Here is a 19492-nt window from a genome sequence, read left to right as displayed (position 1 = left end):
TGCAGAGATATAGAGTGGGCCAGTAAATCAGAATGTCTTATAATGGGGGATTTTAACTTTCCGGATATTGACTGCAACTTGTGGGTTGGACACTCGCACACTAGCAAGACTTTTGTGGATTTATTGGATGACTGTTTTCTACAGCAACATGTTTGAGAGACAACCTGAGGGAATAATACTTTTGATCTGATTATCAACAGTGATTCTTCATGCGTTAAGAATCTGCAGATAAAGAAACCACAAGGTGGCAGTGATCACAGTGTACTAATGTGGGATTTACTTGGAGATGTAACTACCATCAGGGGTAAGGGAAAGGGTTTTTGCTTTTGTAAAGGTGACTACAGTGGCCTCAGACAGTTTTTAAATTCAATTAAGCCTTCAGGGACTTAATCTTGGAGGGCACTAAACTTCTCATACCAACTAAGAATACTGTTCAACATTTACACCTAAATGAATATTAGATGAATTAATGCATCTCGTGGCAGAAAAGAAAAATACATGGGATGCATATAAATTATCAGACAATACAGAAGCCAATGGCAGTTATAAGCGAGTCTGTAATCAAGTCACAAATGAGGTTAGGCAGATTACAAGAAATCTTTGCCAAAGGATACAAAGAAAAACAGCAAAGAGTTTTTACTTAAGTAAACTTTAGAAGGAAAGGGATGAATCAGATTGGTCCACTTAACATAGATGGTTTGACTATTGATGATCATGTTCAGGTAGCTAATAAACTGAATGAGTATTCTGCATCTATATTCACACATGAGGAGTTATTCAAGGAGGGGAATGCCAGAAGTTTATCACACTCAAACAGGGAGCAAATTGGAGGAGAAATGGTTGAAGCTAAACATAAGGAAGGCACCTGGGGTGGATGGTATTTATCCAGTTATATTAAAGGGAGTAAGCAAACCCTTAACCATAATTATGAGAGCATCCTTGGACTCAAGAAAAGTCCCCACGGACTGCAGATGTGCAAATGTATCCTCAATTCATACTAGAGATGTGCTTAATGATTTTGTAATAATGGAGAACAAGTGGAAGAGAAATTGTTGAAGTTAAACATAAGAAAGCCACCTCAGGTGGCTGATCTATCCAGTTATATTAAAGGAGGCAGCAAAGAAAGCGATGCCAGATTATCTATACAAGACTGCAGTTATAGTTCAGACACATCATGGGTTTGTTAAAGGGAAGTCTTGTCTGACAAATCTGATTGGATACTATGATATGTTCACAAAGGAATTGGATGCAAATAATAATTTTGATATCATATACTTGTATTTTAGGAAAGCTTTTGATACTGTGGCACATGGAAGACCACTGTACAAATTGGAGCAGTATGGCATTAAGGGCAAGTTGCTACAACTGATAAAAAGATGGTTGATTGGGAGAAGACAGAGTGGTTATCAACAGACACTGCTCTTCATGGACTAATGTGGAGTCCCCCAGGGTTCGGTGTTGGGCCCATTGTTGTTTTCGGTATTTATCAATGATATTGATGAAGGTATATCAGGGTTAATGTCTAAGTTTGCAGACGATACAAAGGTTGGCAGGGTTGTTAATGACAGTACGCCGACCGGGCTAGCCGAGTGGGTAAAGTACCTGCCCGGCAACCCAAAGGTCGCGGGTTCGATTCCCGCCTCGGGCTTGGATCAAAGTACTGCAAAAACCTTGGGAGGTGCAATATGGCCACAGAAGCCGATGCGCCAACAACTACCAAATCAAATCAAATCAAATCAATGACAGTACACTACTGCTACAGGATCTGGAAAAGTTAAGCAGATGGGCTGAGAGGTGGCAACTGAAGTTTAACACTGACAAATGTAAAGTACTGCATGGGGGTGGTAGCAGTAACCCCAGAGTAACATATCAACTGGGTGGTGGTACTACACTCAGGGTAGTGGAGAATGAAAAGGACTTGGGGGTAAATGTGCAATCAGATATGAAGTTTTCTGAGCAGTGCAAAAAATGCTGCAAGAGTAGCTCATGGTGTCTTGTCAATGATATACAGCAATTTTGCTAGCAAGGATAAGGGGGGGTAATTGTCCCCTTGAATAAGGCAATGGTCAGGCCACACCTTGAGTACTGTATACAGTACTCAAGGTCTGGAGGCCTCATTTTAGGAAAGATGTAGAGCTGGTAGAACGAGTACAGAGAAGGGAAACGAGATTGGTGAGTGGAACAAAGGATTGGTGTTACCAAGAAAGGCTTAAGTTCTGCAAATTGCAGCTTCTGGAGACTAGGCACCTGCGAGGTGATTTAATTGAGGTGTATAAGGCCTTGAATGGATTGAGCAAGCTCAATGCTAATGGGATTCTTCCTCTTGCTCAGGTTACTCACCTGAGGGGGCATAAATTCAAATTGAGGAAAGGCAATTGTAGAATATCTGTGTGGAAATTCGCCTTTAGCCAGCGGGCATTTGATAGTTGGAACAAACTTCCATCTGTTCTAGTGGAGGTCAGCAACTTAAATAAGTTCAAGGCAGAACTGGACAAACATTTGGAGTGAATGGATGGGTGAAATGGGAGGGGTGTTTTTTTTTTTTTTTGTTGATGGTATATAAGCTTGCTTTCTTGCATCATATGCCAAACTAATGCTAACATAACCTGACACCACCACTGTGTGAACAAACAGACCACTGCACTGATCAGCTCTGCTGGGTACAGTATCTTCACATGCAGACTGTGACATGCCATAATCTGGCCCTCCTCCACATAAATAAATAAAAGTTGTTTCTCACACATTTTACTTACCATATTAAAATTCTGTATCCATATGTCTGTGTAACACCATGTCTCCGACATCCCTACAATCTAATTTTCTCATAGTTTGGTCTTAAACCACAGATTATTGTTCCCTGAATATATGCCATGTGGTAAATTTACATTCTGGACAATCTTGCTGATCCTATGCTGTGGCAGTATGGGCAGAGCCCTTTTCTGTTTCAGCATGATAATGTACAATGTCATAGCCTGAACTGACTTCATTTGAAGACATGGGAGTGCAAAATGCTTCAATGGCCTGCCAGAGCCAGAACCCTACTGATCACTTTCGGTGAACTGGAACATCAGCATCAGGCCAACATTTCCACAATTATTATGCTGAAAGAAGAATGGACCAAAAATTGGGTCTTGGTCCACTAATTAGGACATGTGTAATTAAGGCTATTCATAGCCTTAATTACAATGTATTTGGCCTATAACACACACCTACCCACATATTTGTTTTCCCAGTGCTTATGAACTGCCACACCAAACTGACTCAGAATTGACCATCCATGGTGAGCTAACACATTATCAAATACTGTATCAAAAAATGTTCTTTGAAATGTACAGGTGTTTGGCTACTTTCTGGCAATATAGTTTTATAGGTTTAACTCAGAGCCCAGTGCACAAGGACTTTGAGACACTATGATTTTAGCAATGTCATGTTCGTTCTACACAGCTGATACCCTTCACATTAAGGGTATCAGCTGTATCAGCTTTGTAAAAAGGATAGGTGAAACAGGACCAGGGTATGTCTGCCAGGGGCAAAGGTTGATGACGTAGAGCGAATATCATCTTTTAAGGGCACAAAAGGTGATATAGTTGTACACGTTGGCACTAATAATATTAAGTGTAGGAGACCGGCAGAATTACTTAACAAGTACAGGTCACTGTTGAACAAAAGCCGAGAATTAGGGTTGAATTTGAAAGTGTCTGCAATTCTGCCCACACACGATAGGAGGGAGTATATGATGAGAGCCTTGTCGATCAATTCGGCCCTGGAAAGATTGTGCAAGGCTCAAGGGGTAGAATTTTTTTCAGTCTGGTCTGTACTTGTTAACAGAAGAGACTGCTTCTACAGGGATGGGATATACTTAAATAGAAAGGGTGCAAGAATATTTGCTGATGCTATCGAGGCAGTGTTAGGTGGGTCGAAAACTGCTAGCTTGGGGGGAGACAAAGACCAATAGATTGACAGTAGCCACTGGCAGAGGTGAAAGAGATTCTTGCACTGCTTCTATTAGAATGAGCAGAAGCCTGAAAAATAAGATGCATGGTATTTCAGAGACTGCTGGGAGCCATCGCGGTACAAGTAAACACATGGGTTGTGTTAGGGTAGCTAAGAATAGAAACAGGTGCATGTATACTTGCGTGTACACCAATGCTAGGAGGTTAGTAAATAAATTTGAAGAATTTGAGGTATTGCTCAAAACATCAAAGGCAGATATTGTTGGGATATCAGAGACGTGGTGTCACACAGATATAAGAGATGTAGAACTGCAATTTGGGGAGTACAACGTCTACAGAAAGGATAGACAGGATAGGAAGGGGGAAGGGGTTATGCTATTAGTTAAGAAACACATAAAAACCAAGGAAGTGAAGCCAGTCAACATCGCTGGACAGTGCAGTGTTGAGTCAGTTTGGTGTGACATAAGCATTGGGAGATCAAAATTGAGAGTAGGAGTGTGCTATAGGCCTAATGACTTTGATGAGTATAATAAGAAACTGTACAGGGAAATAGAGTGGGCCAGTAAATCAGAGAGTCTTATAATGGGAGATTTTAATTTCCCAGATATTGACTGGAATTTGGGGGCTGGTCACTCACACACTAGCAGGGCTTTTGTGGATTTATTGGATGATTGTTTTCTACATCAGCATGTTCGGGAGGCAACTAGAGGGAGTAATACTCTTGATTTGATTATCAGCAGTGATTCTTCATGCATTAAGAATCTGCAGATAAATGAACCACTAGGTGGCAGTGATCACAGTGTGCTGAAGTGGGATTTACTCAAAGAGGTAACTACCATTAGCGGTAAAGGGAAGGGTTATTGCTTCCGTAAAGGCGACTACGATGGACTGAGACAGTATTTAAATTCTATACAGTGGGACCAACTGATGATGTTACCAACAGCAAATTCAAAATGGGAAGCATTCAAAGAACTTATCTTGGAAGCTATTAGGCTTTACATACCAACTAAGAAATATTGTTCAAGGTTTAGGCCAAAATGGATGTCAGATGAACTAATGAGGCATATGGCAGAGAAAAAAAATGCATGGGATACTTACAAATTAACACATGACACAGAAGCCTATGATAGATACAAGTTGATATGCAACCAAGTTACAAAGGAGGTTAGGCAGGCGAAGGCAGATTACGAGAAATCCTTGGCAAGGGATGCAAAGAAAAACAGCAAAGAGTTCTTTACTTATGTAAACTCTAGAAGGAAGGGGATGAAACAGATTGGTCCACTTGATATTGATGGGTCAACTGTTGATGATCCTGCTCAGGTAGCTAACAAACTAAATGAATATTTTGCATCGACATTCACACATGAGGAGTTATTCAGCGAGGGGAATGCCAGAGGTGTATTCAACTCTAGCAGTAAGCTACAGAATCTTGAAATAACTGGGAGTAAAGTGGAGGAGAAACTGTTGAAGATAAACACAAGAAAGGCACCCGGGGTGGATGGGATCTATCCAGTTATATTAAAGGAGGCAGCAAAAGAAGTAAGCAAACCCTTAGCCATAATTATGAGAGCTTCCTTGAACTCAGGGGAGGTACCCATAGACTGGAAATGTGCAAATGTGACCCCAATTCACAAAGGAGGATCAAAGGATGACACAAGTTAGTTAGTTATTTGGTTTTTAGGAGCATTAGCACCTAAGGCCATATTGCTCCAGGATATGCGGTGGTCATTCCCTGACCTTCCCGCATCCTCCGTATTTGGTGGTGACGGGCTCGAACCCCGATCTAATCAAGAAGCGTGTGCTATGCACTGCTGCTCCTTCCCACCTGGCTACGGAGGCGCCCTGACACAAGTAATTATAGACCTGTGAGCTTAACTTCTGTTCCAGGAAAATTAATGGAGGCACTGGTTAAAGAAGCACTGCAGGATCATTTAGACAAGACTTCAGTTATAGCTCAGACACAGCATGGTTTTGTTAAGGGGAAGTCTTGCCTGACCAATTTGATTGGATACTATGATGCAGTCACAAAAGAACTGGATGCAGGGAATAGCTTTGATATTATATACTTGGATCTTAGAAAGGCTTTTGATACTGTTGCACATGGAAGACTGCTACACAAATTGGAGCAGTGTGACATTGGAGGCAAATTGCTGCTATGGATAAAGGGGTGGTTGAGGGGGAGAAGACAGAGAGTGGTAATCAATGGACACTGCTCATCGTGGACTAATGTTATTAGTGGAGTCCCTCAGGGCTCAGTGTTGGGTCCATTATTGTTTTCTGTATTTATAAATGATATTAATGATGGTATATCAAGCTTAATGTCCAAGTTTGCAGACGATACAAAGGTTGGCAGGGTTGTCAAGGACACTACTGAAACTGTGCTGCTGCAACAGGATCTGGAAAGGTTGAGCAGATGGGCTGAGAGGTGGCAAATGAAGTTTAACATTGACAAATGTAAAGTACTACACATGGGAAACAGCAACCCCAGAGCAACGTATCAACTCTGTGGTACTACACTGACAGTGGTAGAGAATGAAAGGGACTTGGGGGTGGTTGTGCAGGCAGATATGAAGTTCTCTGAGCAGTGCAGACGGGCTGCAAGAGTAGCTCATGGAGTATTGTCAATGATATACAGGAATTTTTCCAGCAGGGATAAGGAGGTGATTATTCCCTTGTATAAGGCAATGGTCAGGCCACACCTGGAGTACTGTATACAGGTCTGGAGGCCTCATTTCAAGAAGGATGTAGGGATGCTGGAACGAGTACAGAGAAGGGCAACAAGATTAGTGAATGGAACAAAGGGGTGCTCTTATGAAGAAAGGCTTAAGTTTTGCAAATTACAGTGTCTGGAGACTAGGCACCAGCGAGGTGATCTGATAGAGGTGTATAAAGCCTTGAATGGTTTAAGCATGCTCAATGCTGATGGGATTCTTCCTCTAGCTCAGAAAAATCACCTGAGAGGGCATAAATTCAAATTGAGGAAAGACAGATGTAGGATAGACGTGCGGAAATTTGCCTTTAGCCAGCGGGTGGTTGGTTGGTGGAACAGACTTCCATCCCTTGTCGTGGAGGTTGATAGCCTAAATAAGTTTAAGGCTCAGCTGGACAGGTATTTTGAACGAACAGAGGGGTGAAGTGGAAGTGGGGTTTTTTTTTTTTTTTTTTTTTTTTGGCTGATGCTGCATAAGCTTGCTTTCTTGCATCAAATGCCTCTACTAATGCTAATGTGTTTTCTTTAATTTATCCACTGGTATTTTAAAAAATCTCTGTTAGTTATTGTGCAAAACAGAAAAAATGCAAGATCAAGTTGAGCCTATTCAAATTAAGAATTTAAAACTGGTGGCATCTCTTGCACACAATTATTGAAGTGTGTGCTGGCATTATGTTTTATAGTGGCACCTCCAAATGTTGCACTCTGGCTTTGTATCATGGAAGATTCTGGCTGGCTGGCATCCAATTGTTGAAGCATGCAGGTTTTTTCAATCTACATATCATGAATAAGCATATTTGATTTCCATTTTGCTCGCTCAAATAAGAGAGATGATAAAAAACATGTATTCTGCATCTAAATTCTATATATATATATATATATATATATATATATATAAAAAACTGTTTTTCATATGAAAAAAAGTGGATTCTTCACAGCTGTTCATGAAAGATTGAAAAGAGCAATTTTTCTGAGGATGTGTGATCCTCGAAAAGCACTGGTATGTCTGGTTACAGATTAAGTGGAATTGCTTGTTGGTTATTTTTAGGATGTTTTGGTAGATTGACTTTGGCTAACATATTAGTTCATATAAAAAACTGTAGCCATTATCAACCCACTGCAGGATGGAAGCCTCCTCAACAATTCATGTTGAGGGAAATGGACCATAATCTGCCACACTGGTCCAGTGCAGGTTGGCAGATCGACCGTATTTAGCAGTCGGGGCTTGAACCCCGGTCTACTCAAGGAGCATGTTTATTTATACAGTTTATTACATATTATGTATGTATAAATGTGTGCATTTTCAAACTGTTTTGTATGTCGTGTAAGTTGAGGAACTCAGAGTAATTCTTACACCCTCCACCTGAGTTTATCTAACTACAGCCAAGTAGCAGTAACAAAACTAAAATTACTGCTAGATATTAGCATTAGTAGAGGCATATGATGCAAGAAAGCAAGCTTATTCAGCATCAGCAAAAAAAACAAAAAAAAAACACACTACTCCCATTTCACCCCTCCGTTCGCTCGAAATACCTGTCCAGTTGAGCCTTAAATTTGTTTAGGCTATCAACTTCAACAAGTGATGGAAGTCGGTTCCACCAACCAACCACCCGCTGGCCAAAAGCAAATTTCCGCACATCTATCCGACATCCGTCCTTCCTCAATTTGAATTTATGCCCTCTGAGCTGATTATTCTGAGCAAGATGAAGAATCCCATTGGCATTGAGCATGCTCAAACCATTCAAAGCCTTATACACCTCTATCAGATCACCTCGCCGGTGCCTAGTCTCCAGACTCTGTAATGTGCAAAACTTAAGCCTTTCTTCGTAAGAGCAACCCTTTGTTCCATTCACTAATCTTGTTGCCCTTCTCTGTACCCGTTCCAGCAGCTCTACATCCTTCTTGAAATGAGGCCTCCAGACCTGTATACAGTACTCAAGATGTGGCCTAACCATTGCCTTATACAAGGGAATAATCACCTCCTTATCCCTGCTAGAAAAATTCCTGTATATCATTGACAAGACACCATGAGCTACTCTTGCAGCTCGTCTGCACTGCTCAGAGAACTTCATATCTGCCTGCACAATTACCCCCAGGTCCTTTTCATTCTCCACCACTGTCAGTGTAGTACCGCAGAGTTGATACATTGCTCTGGGGTTACTGTTTCCCATATGTAGTACTTTACATTTGTCAATGTTAAACTTCATTTGGCACCTCTCAGCCCATCTGTTCAACCTTTCCAGATCCTGTTGCAGCAGCATAGCGTCAGTGGTGTCCTTAACAACCCTGCCAACCTTTGTATCATCTGCAAATTTGGACATTAAACTTGATATCCCATCATCAATATCATTCATAAACACTGAAAACAACAACGGACCCAACACTGAACCCTGAGGAACTCCACTAATAACATTAGTCCACGTTGAGCAATGTCCATTGATTACCACTCTCTGTCTTCTGCCACTCAACCATCCCCTTATCCATAGCAGCAATTTGCCTCCAATGCCACACTGCTCCAATTTGTGCAGCAGTCTTCCATGTGCAACAGTATCAAAAGCCTTTCTAAGATCCAAATATATAATATCAAAGTTATTCCCTGCATCCAGTTCTTTTGTGACTACATCATAGTATCCAATCAAATTGGTCAGGCAAGACCTGCCCTTAACAAAACCATTCTGCATCTGAGCTATAACTGAATTCTTGTCTAGATGATCCTGCAGTGCTTCTTTAACCAGTGCCTCCATTAATTTACCTGGAACAGAAGTTAAACTAACAGGTCTATAATTACTTGTGTCAGCCTTTGATCCTCCTTTGTGAATTGGGGTTACATTTGCACATCTCCAGTCTATGGGTACCTCCCCTGAGTCCAAAGAAGCTCTCATAATTATGGCTAGGGGTTTGCTTACCTCCTTTAATATAACTGGATAGATCCCATCCACCCCAGGTGCCTTTTTTATGTTTATCCTCCACAATCTCTCCTCCACTTTCCTCTCAGTTATTACAAAATCATCCAGCTCACTGCCAATGTTTACTTTACCTACATCATTCTCCTTCCTGAATAACTCCTCATGCGTGAATGTAGATGCAAAATACTCGTTTAGATTGTTAGCCACCTGAGCAGGATCCTCAACTGTTGAACCATCAATATCCAGTGGACCAATCTGATTCATCCCTTTCCTTCTTGAGTTTAAATAGGTAAATATGTCACCAGTGGGAGAGGAAAGGGACTGGTTTGGTATGATCATCTAAGATCACATTGTGGGTTGCCTCCTGGAAATGTCAGTTGGACCCACAATTTAGTTTCTCCTCTTCTACAGCCATAAGAAGCCTCCCACAGGATTTGAACTCAGGTTTTAACTTTTCCAACTGACATTCCTGCTATATTTGCATATCTAAAAATCTTAGTGTTCTGAATTTCTCACAGTGTAAAGACAGTATTCAATAATAAGTGTTATACATAACGTTTAATAGTTAACAATAATTTCACTTTTAATGTGAAAACATCTTTGGTGGCACCTACTAAATTTTTTAGACTGAAGAAAAACGGATTGGTAACAAAAATGCGAGATGGAAGTGACATCGCGTCTCCTCAAAACGCAACCAGAATGTACTATCTGGTAAAGATTAACCCACCACAGCTGCCCAACTCAACGCCAGAGCTCACTCTTGTGCATCAGACAACACAGCTGCAACTTCCAAGGCAGAATGCACTGGTCCCACAGGAGTTAATTATTGTTAGTGACTCTATTGTCAGGGAGAGGGGTAATATATTGCGTAAAAAGGATAGGAGGAATATGATCAGGGTATGTCTGCCAGGAGCAAAAGTTGATGATGTGGAGTACATATCTTTTAACGGCACAAAGGGTAATATTGTTGTACACGTTAACATTAATGACATTAAGAGTAGGAGATCTGCAGATTTACTTTACAAGTAAAGGTCAATGTTGATAAAAAGTTGGGTTAGGGTTAAATTTGGAAGTATCTGCAATTCTGCCCAGACACGATAGGAGAGAGTATATAATGAGAGCCTTGTCGATCAATTTGGCTCTGGAGCGATTGTGCAAGTCTCATGCAGTAGAATTTTTCTCAGCGTGATCTGTGCTTGTTAACAGGAGAGACTGCTGCTTCTACAGGGATGGGATACACTTAAAATATAAGGGATGCAAGAGTATTTGCTGATGCTATCGAGGCAACATTAGATGGGTCGGAAAACCGCTAGCTTGGGTGGATTCACAGACTAAAAGGTTAAAAGTAGCCGCAAGCAGAGGTGAAGGTGATTCTTGCACTACTTCTATTAGAATGCGCAGCAGCCTGGAGGGCTGGGTGCTGAGGATTTCAGGGTCTGATGGGAGTCATCATGAAACAAATAAATACATGGGTTGTGTTAGGGTAACTAATAATAAGAATAGGTGCATGTATACTTGCATGTACACCAATGCTAGAAGTATAGTAAATAAATTTGATGAATTTGAACTGCTTGTCAAGACATCAAAGGAAAATATTATTATGATATCAGACACGGGGTGCCACATAGATATTAGGAGTGTAGAATTGGAATTTGGGAAGTACAATGTGTACAGAAAGATAGACAGGACAGGAAGGGAGGAGGGGTTATGTTGTTAATTAAGAAAAACATAAATCTAAGGAAGTGCATCCAACTGATATAGATGGATGGTGCAATTTTGAGTCAGTTTGGTGTGACATAAGCACTGAGAAAGCAAAAATGAGAGGAGAATATTATAGGCCTAATGCCTCTAATGAGTACAACAAACAGTTGCACAGAGAAATAGAATGGGCCAGTAAATTATATTGTGTTATAATGGGGGATTTTAACTTCCCAGATACTGACTGGAACTTGGGGGTGGGTCAATCGCATATTAGCAAGACATTATTGGATGATTCTTTTCTGCAGCAGTATGTTCGAGAGGCAACCAGACAAGGTAATACTCTTGATCTGGTTATCAGCAGTGATTATTTGTGCATTAAGAATTTGCACATAAAGAAACCACTAGGTGGCAGTGATCACAGTGTACTGATGTGGGATTTACTTAAAGAAATGATTACGATCAAGGGTAAAGGGAAGGGTTTTTTTTTCCGTAAAGGTGAGAAGAAAAATGTATGATGCATATAAATTATCAAGAGACACACAAGCCTATGGCAGATATAAGCTAGTCTGTAATCAATTCACAAAGGAGATTAGGCAAGCAAAGGCAGATTACAAGAAATCTTGGGCAAAGGATGCCAAGAAAAACAGCAAAGACTTCTTTACTTATATCAACTCTAAAAGGAAGGGGATGAATCAGATTGGTTCACTTGATATCGATGGTTCGACTGTTGATGATCCTGCTCAGATAACTGATAATCTGAATGAGTATTTTGCATCTACATTCACACATGAGGAGTTATTAAGGGAGGAAAATGCCAGAAATTTATTAAACTGTAACAGGGTGCTTAATGATTTTGTAATAACGGAGAGCAAAGTGGAAAAGAAATTGTTGAAGTTAAACATAAGAAAGCCACCTCAGGTGGATGGGATCTATCTAGTTATATTACAGGAGGCAGCATAGGAAGTAAGCAAACCATTAACCATAATTATGAGAGCATCCTTGGATTCAGGGAAAGTCCCCACGGACTGGAGATGTGTAAATGAATCCTCAATTCACAAAGGGCAACCTGACCCGACTAATTAGTGACCAGTTAGTTTAACTTCTGTTCAAGTAAAATAATGGCGTCACTGGTTAAAGATGCATTGCAGGATCATCTAGATTAGTCTACAGCAATAATTCAGACACAGCATGGGTTTGTTAAGGGAAAGTCTTGTCTGACAAATTTGATTAGATACTATTATGTGGCTACAAAAGAAGGGGATGCAAAAAATAATTTTAATATCATATACTTGGATTTCAGGAAAGCTTTTGACACTGTCAAAACTATGGAAGATTACTGTACAAATTGGAGCAGTATGGTATTAAAGGTAAGTTTCTGCAATGGATAAAAGGGTGGTTGAGTGTGAGAAGACAGAGTAGTAGTAATCAATGGACACTGCCCTTCATGGACTAATGTTATTAGTGGAGTCCCACAGGGTTTGGTGTTGGGCCAAATGTTGTTTTGTATATTTATCAATGATATTGATGAAGGTATATAAGGCTTAAGGTCGAAGTTTACAGATGATACAAATGTTGGCAGGGTTGTTAATTGACAGTAATGACAGTGTGCTACTGCAACAGGATCTAGAAAATTTGGGCAGATGGGCTGAAAAGGTGCAACTGAAGTTTAACATTGACAAATGCAAAGTAACCCGAGAGGAACGTACCAACTGTGTGGTTACCACACTTAGGGTGGTAGAAAATGAAAAAGACATGGGAGTGATTGTGCAGTCAAATATGAAGTTTTCTGAGCAATGCAGACAGGCTACCAGAGCAGGTCATGTGGTATTATCAATGATATACAGGAATTTTGCTAGTAAGGAAAAGGAGGTGATTATCCCTTTGTATAAGGCAATGGTTAGGCCACGCCTTGAGTACTGCATACAAGTCTGGAGGCCTCATTTTTGGAAGGATGTAGTGTTGCTTTAGCGTGTACAGAAGGACAAGATTGGTGAGGGGTCACGAAGGTGTCCTCTTACCAAGAAAGGCTTAAGTTCTGCAAAGTGAAGCGGCTGGAGACTAGGCACCTGCAAGGTGATCTGATTGAGGTGTATAAAGCCTTGAATGGGTTGAGCATGCTGAATTGTAATGGGATTCTTCCGCTTGCTCAGATTACGAACCTGAGGAGGCATAAATTGAAAGACAGTTGTAGAATAGATGTGTGGAAATTTATCTTTAGCCAGCAGGTGGTTAATTGCTGGAACAAACTTCCATCTGTCGTTGTGGAAGTTGTTAGCTTATATAAATTCAAGGAGAGATTGGATAAACTTTTAGAGGTAATGGATGTGCAAATTTTTTTTATTTTTTGGCTGATGCTATAAGCTCATACACTTGCTTTCTTGCATTGCATGACTCTAGTACTACTACTACTACAAATATAATTATTTATAAAAAGAAGGGGGGCCCGCATTTGGTTTTCACACTGCAATCACTTGGTATCATTATTCTGCTGGAATAAAATAACGGCACTATTTAATAAGTTCATCAAACGCCACTCTCTGAACTCTTACACAGTGGCAGAGCTACAGACCTGCACCCCCACGACTGTGGGGGGGGGGGGGGCACAGGCAGTTTGGAGGGATTTGGGGGCACAATGCAATGCTAAGATGATTTGCAGGGGCACTAGTTTTTAGAGTTGGTGGGAACCCGCAGACTCTTCTAGATTGGGCCAAGAGGACTATATAAGGCAGACCATCATACAGGAACAGTTAAGTTCAGTTCAGTTTTGAATAGTGATAAGTTATTTTCTTTGTGTGTCATGTTTTTGTAAAAACGAGTTTTTCCTCTTTGGTTTCCTCTTTCAGTGTGAATTTATGTAAATATTACTAGCTGTTATTATTGACTATTGTGGACAGTTATCTGTTAGTTTATATACAATTGTGGACATTTAACACCATTAATTTATTATTGCTTATGCAATTATTATTGTATAATATTGTGCACAGAAAAAATTTGTCCACCCAATAAGAAAATTGTCAGATAAAAAGAAACTCAGTGCAGCCGAGTTTCGCAAGAGAAAAAAAGAAAAGGATGAACAAACTGCAAAACTTCCAAAAATTAGCAGGTTTTTCTTAAAAAAAAGATGTCAGTGGATCTTCAGAAAGATCAACAATTGCCGTTACTCTTGAAACCAAGACCGAATCACTTGATACCACCGTTTCTACTGCAACAACCACAACTGCGGCCTCGTTTGAGACTTCTGCCAAAACAACTACCATCACATCAGCAAGTTCTTTCAGTGATGGCAACGGTATTAACATTCCGGGCTCATCTGCTACACTCTCACAAGTTCAATTTCAAGGGGAATCAGCAGAGGAGGAAGAAGTAAAAGAATGTTTATGTGTTGTAGCATATGAAAATTATCCGAGAGATTGAGGACACTATCATAAAAACCTAGAAAATTCAAGAATAAAAAAAAATTCATCATAGAGTGGGCCATGTCGACCGAGAGGCCCTTTCCCTGCTGACGAAACTAGTGAGAGACGTTCTTTTAGTGATACTACTACACAATTAAATATAAAGCTGGGGTAGAGCTTCAAAGAACCTGGCTCTGTTACTCTCCGAAGCTAAATCGATGTTATTGTGAACCTTGCTGGTTGTTTGCTGACAGAAGAAAGAGTTCTTATGCTTGGATTGATGGTATTAATGACTGGAGAGGCCTGAGTAAGAAAATAAATACACATGAATTATCAACATTGCACCTAGAGTCATGTGCTGTCTACGATTCTTGGAAAAGAGGGAACACAGTTGATGATGCACTAGTCATCCCACTCCCCGCTCCGTCACCCCGCTCCGTAGCCGAGTGGGCAGGAGCGGGAGTGCAGTAGCACACGCTCTTTGAGTAGACCGGGGTTCAAGCCCCTGACTGCTGAATACGGTCGATCTGCCAACCCGCACTGGACCAGAGTGGCAGATTATGGTCCATTTCCCTCAGCATGAATTGTTGAGGAGGCTTCCACCCTGCAGTGGGTTGATAATGGCTGCACTTTACTTTTTTACTTTTTTTTAGTCATCCCAAATAAGAAAAGAGGAAAAACTTTTGGAGGTAAGTTCTTCATCATTTAATAAATGTGTCCCTTTGTCTTGCTCATCAAAATTTGCCATTTAGGGGTCACACGGAATATGTTGGAGGTGGAGAAGTGGAAGGAGGCAACTTTTGGTCTTTGATTGGACTTTTAGCAATGTATGACCCAGTACTGAAGAAGCTCATAGAAAAACCTGAAGGAGAGATCAGATACTTGAGTCAAAATGTGCAAAACAAGCTCATTAATCCCAATTTAGAACGTGTTAAAAAACATTGTTGGATGAGCTCAAAGACGCTTCATTTTTTCAATAGTACTTGACACCACTCCGGCTATTACCCAAAGTGACCAGTTAAGCATTGTTTTCCAGTACGTTAAAGTTATGGTTGATCAGAAGGGAAATCCAGTTGACCTGCAAGTAAAAGAATCATTTCTGGGTTTTTTCCCTGTGCATAACCATTCAGCATATGGACTAAAAGATATTAATTTTTTTGAAAAACACGGTATAGACCTCAACAAGTTCACGGGACAAGCTTACAATGGCGCAAGTGTTATGGTAGGTGCTTACAAAGGACTACAAGCACAAATTTTGCAGCTAGAGGAAACACGCAAAATTTGTTCATTGTGCAGCTCACAATACAATCTCGTTGTGAATGATGATGTAAAAGGGGTTCCTGAAATCACTGCTTTTTTTGACACCCTGGAGCGTTTCTACAACTTTTTTATGCCAGTGTTAACAGATGGAGATTACTTCATGAAAATGATATTCCTTCATGGAATCTCAAACGGCTGTGCCGAACAAGATGGACTAAAAGAAATGAAACTTTGACAACAGTTCGATTTAGGTACAAAGATGTCATAAATCATTAACATCAAAAAAACCATTAAGAAGACTGAGGTCTCAAAAGCCAGCCTGAGAATTTCAATTTTATTTCTTTAGTTGTAATGTTTTCTAAAATATTTTCTTCCTTCATAACCCCACTGAGTAAGTACCTTCAGTCAAAGTCTATTAACATAAAAGACGCTGAAACCTACCTCAACAACGTTTATGAGGAGCTAAGATAATTAAGGGATTCTTTTCAAGAAATTAAGGACTCAAGTATAGAACTTGCATGGGAAATAGTTCCTAAGTTTGAAAAGAAGAGACTCCATTGAGTAAAAAAGCACTTTGACGAACTTAGTCAAGATAACCTCAGGGGCTCACATCTGGTGAGTATGGGCTTGGCATATGCAGGGTCCTGAGCTGGATATCATCATTCTCTTCCTTGATGATTCCCTTCTACTCTCTCGGGGTAACTTAGAAAAATTAAAATTTTTTTTTTTTTTTTGGCTAGTACAGCAAAAGCCTCAGGCTTCCTTGCACCATATGGCTAATGATAATAATAATAATAAGATGAAAGAATCGAAGATAGTGAAAAGAAGTTCAAAATAGAGGTTTATTTTAAAGCATTGGACAAATGTTTATGAGAGAATGTTTTGAGTCCTTCAGGCAAATAATGAACAAATTTAAGGTTTAGAGTCCCAAAATTTTAGACGGAGTTAGTGACGATGAGCTTTACCACTTATCAAAATGTTTAAGTGACCAATATAATAGGGATCTGATGGATTCTTTTTCTGAACAAATGGTTAGCTTCCATTCAATTACGAGAAAAGAAATTAAAAATGCCAAAAATATCAGACAACTGACTAAAGCCATTATTTGTCAAAATTAAACTTTGTCTGCCAGCTTCCCCGAGGTTTGTACAGCTTACATTTTATTCACCACATTGCCTGTGATGACTGTGGCAGTTGAGAGATCATTTTCAAAACTGAAGCTAATTAAGAGCTATCTTAGAAGTACAATGTCACAGGAGTGACTCACTAGACTTTATTTTTAGTATTGAAAACGAGATTGCTCGGGAGATTTTAATTTGATTATGAATTCATCTGCTGCAACAAGGTCTCGATGAAAGGTTTAGATTTTTTGTAAAAGGCTATTTTTTTTTAGCATATTTTTAGTAAAAGGCTGTTATACTATTGTAAAAATGTCTTCATTTTTACTTAGTTTGGCAGAGCAGAGGCCCCATACTTGTGTCACTGACTGTATGTGTAAAACAATCAGGAGAAGGCTGTGTTTTACTTTCATTTTCAATTGACACCACAACAGAGAAAGAGTCGTGAAACATTACACCACCGTTACGTGTCCGCTAGTTAGTAGTGAAAGGTTGTCATTCGTGATTGTTATCTAAAAATAAGTAGAACTGATCAGACTTTGGATCTAGTGATTACCGCTGGACAGTCTAGAGAAGCAACCTGATACAAATATGAAGTTCCCCTATATACTTCTCATGAATTCCATTTTGATTACGTCAGGTCTCCTAGATGATAGTCCCTGTGTTTTCTCCCCCCCCCCAACAAAATTAACCAGAGCCAATGCGGCGGGGTAGGACAAGGAGGGAAGACAAAGAAAGGGGAATTTTGGTTGGTTGCGTATTCTGATGTCTTAGAGCGGTGGTGGAAAAGCGGTAGTGAAGTTTTAGGGAGAGAAAGACGTATTGTATGAAGGAAGAAGACGAATATCCGATGGATTGTTGTGAGGAATCTAAAATCTCTGATATGAGGCAGAAGCTAGTCGGTAAGTTGTCCCTCGCTGTTTGATTGCATACCAGACTAAATTGACCAACATCAAACCCTACACTTTACTTAAATATTAAGTCCCTAACAGACATTTCTCCTCCTAGGGATACAATATGACAAATATTGAGTTACTGAGGTACAACCAGCCACTGCTTTGATTCATTTGTATCATATATGTCTATGTCCAATAAATCGTGTTTTATTTGTTTACTCCTGCCTCTTGCCTATTCTCTAGTTATATATAAGTCACTGAATAAATTATTGTAAAAGAACCATTGTTAAGCGGCCACTCTAAAGAACCCTGCCAACTGGAAAGGGGGGCAGAGTGGAGAACACAACGCCTCTCTATATCGCGAGTTTGCCCATAATGCCTAGGGGCAGATCTTGAGGATAAGCGAGTTTGTCCTAACTAAATCGCTAGCCGATCAGATTGAAACCCAGGCCTCCTGGAATGCTAATGTTAGTGATGAGTTTGTCCGGAAACCATTTTATACACTTTGAATGTTGAGTAATTGCATGAGTTGATTGTCTTAATCATTAGGTGATCAAGGTTATCCGGCAAGCACACTATAACGGGAAAAGCTGTGGAACACTATTTTATAGAGGCTATGTAAATATATTGCACAATTATATTTTATTGTACATTTTTATTTTACATATTCCAGACATTTATTCAATCCTATCCTTTTTGATTCTTTTCTTCAAACTGTTGCCTAATAAGTAGACATATTAGAAAAAAATTAAAACATTAATTACGCATTTAACCTTTTATATTAAAACAATATTTATGTATAAAATAAATAATACAACCCTCTACATTTAAAAAAAGTGGCATGATAACATGAGGGCTAAGTGGAGTGGGGGATAAGGGGGCACGTTTAAAGCAGCGGTGTGGCGAAACCAAACCAAGCTCCGCCACTACTCTTACATATCTATTCTACATTTTAATACAAAATGTGGCACACAAAAACTTTTTTTTTTTTTTGGTGTGTGTGTGTAATAACAGTAGTTTACAATTTCATCGCTTTTACAGGCTGTTTTATTTTATTTTTTTGCCTCCTCTCTTCAAAACCGGTAAATCTGGCCTACAGCCAAGTTTCGTTATGGAACCTGGAAAGCCCAATACTTGGCTCCAACATCGCCACTTTTGATTTCATGCACTTACTTACCACTACTTTCAGTTGCCATACTACCGATAATACTAAAATAAAAGCCGTCGGCTAATATATCATGGTATAACTATTCCGAAGCACAGAGTAGTATCTTACTTCTCCGTGTTCCGAAAAATAACCACACGAATATAGCATTAACACATGATTCACTACTCCGCCCTCTATAATAAAATATTTGAGCTGCCTCTATTCCGTGGAAATTTGTGAATTTATTGGATGACGGTTTCTAACAGAACACGTTAGAAAGGCAACAGGAACCGATACTCTTTATCCGATTATCAGCAGCAATTCTTTATGCATCTAGAATCTGCAAATATTATCGACCCATGTGTGGCAAAGATTACAGTGTACTGCAGTAGTATTTACATAAAAG

General features: G+C 39.8%; 1 protein-coding gene across 1 annotated transcript in view; it reads right to left on the bottom strand.

Moving 5' to 3' along the window:
• The window catches only part of LOC150089358 (fructose-1,6-bisphosphatase 1-like), a 178077-nt gene extending 158810 nt beyond the window's left edge, over nt 1-19267 (bottom strand). Inside the window, exon 1 of the mRNA XM_090368539.1 lies at nt 19117-19267. Coding sequence (XP_090224665.1) covers nt 19117-19135 — 19 coding nt within the window. The 5' untranslated portion in view covers nt 19136-19267. The remainder of the gene's footprint in view (nt 1-19116) is intronic.
• Nucleotides 19268-19492: the final 225 nt, after the last annotated feature.

The sequence above is a fragment of the Mastigoproctus giganteus genome, chromosome 2 (genome assembly GCF_048544385.1).
Source record: "Mastigoproctus giganteus isolate SK-2022 chromosome 2, ASM4854438v1, whole genome shotgun sequence".
Classification (NCBI taxonomy): domain Eukaryota; kingdom Metazoa; phylum Arthropoda; class Arachnida; order Uropygi; family Thelyphonidae; genus Mastigoproctus; species Mastigoproctus giganteus.
Note: the sequence above shows the minus strand (reverse complement) of the source record. Positions and strands in the feature narration are given on the sequence as shown.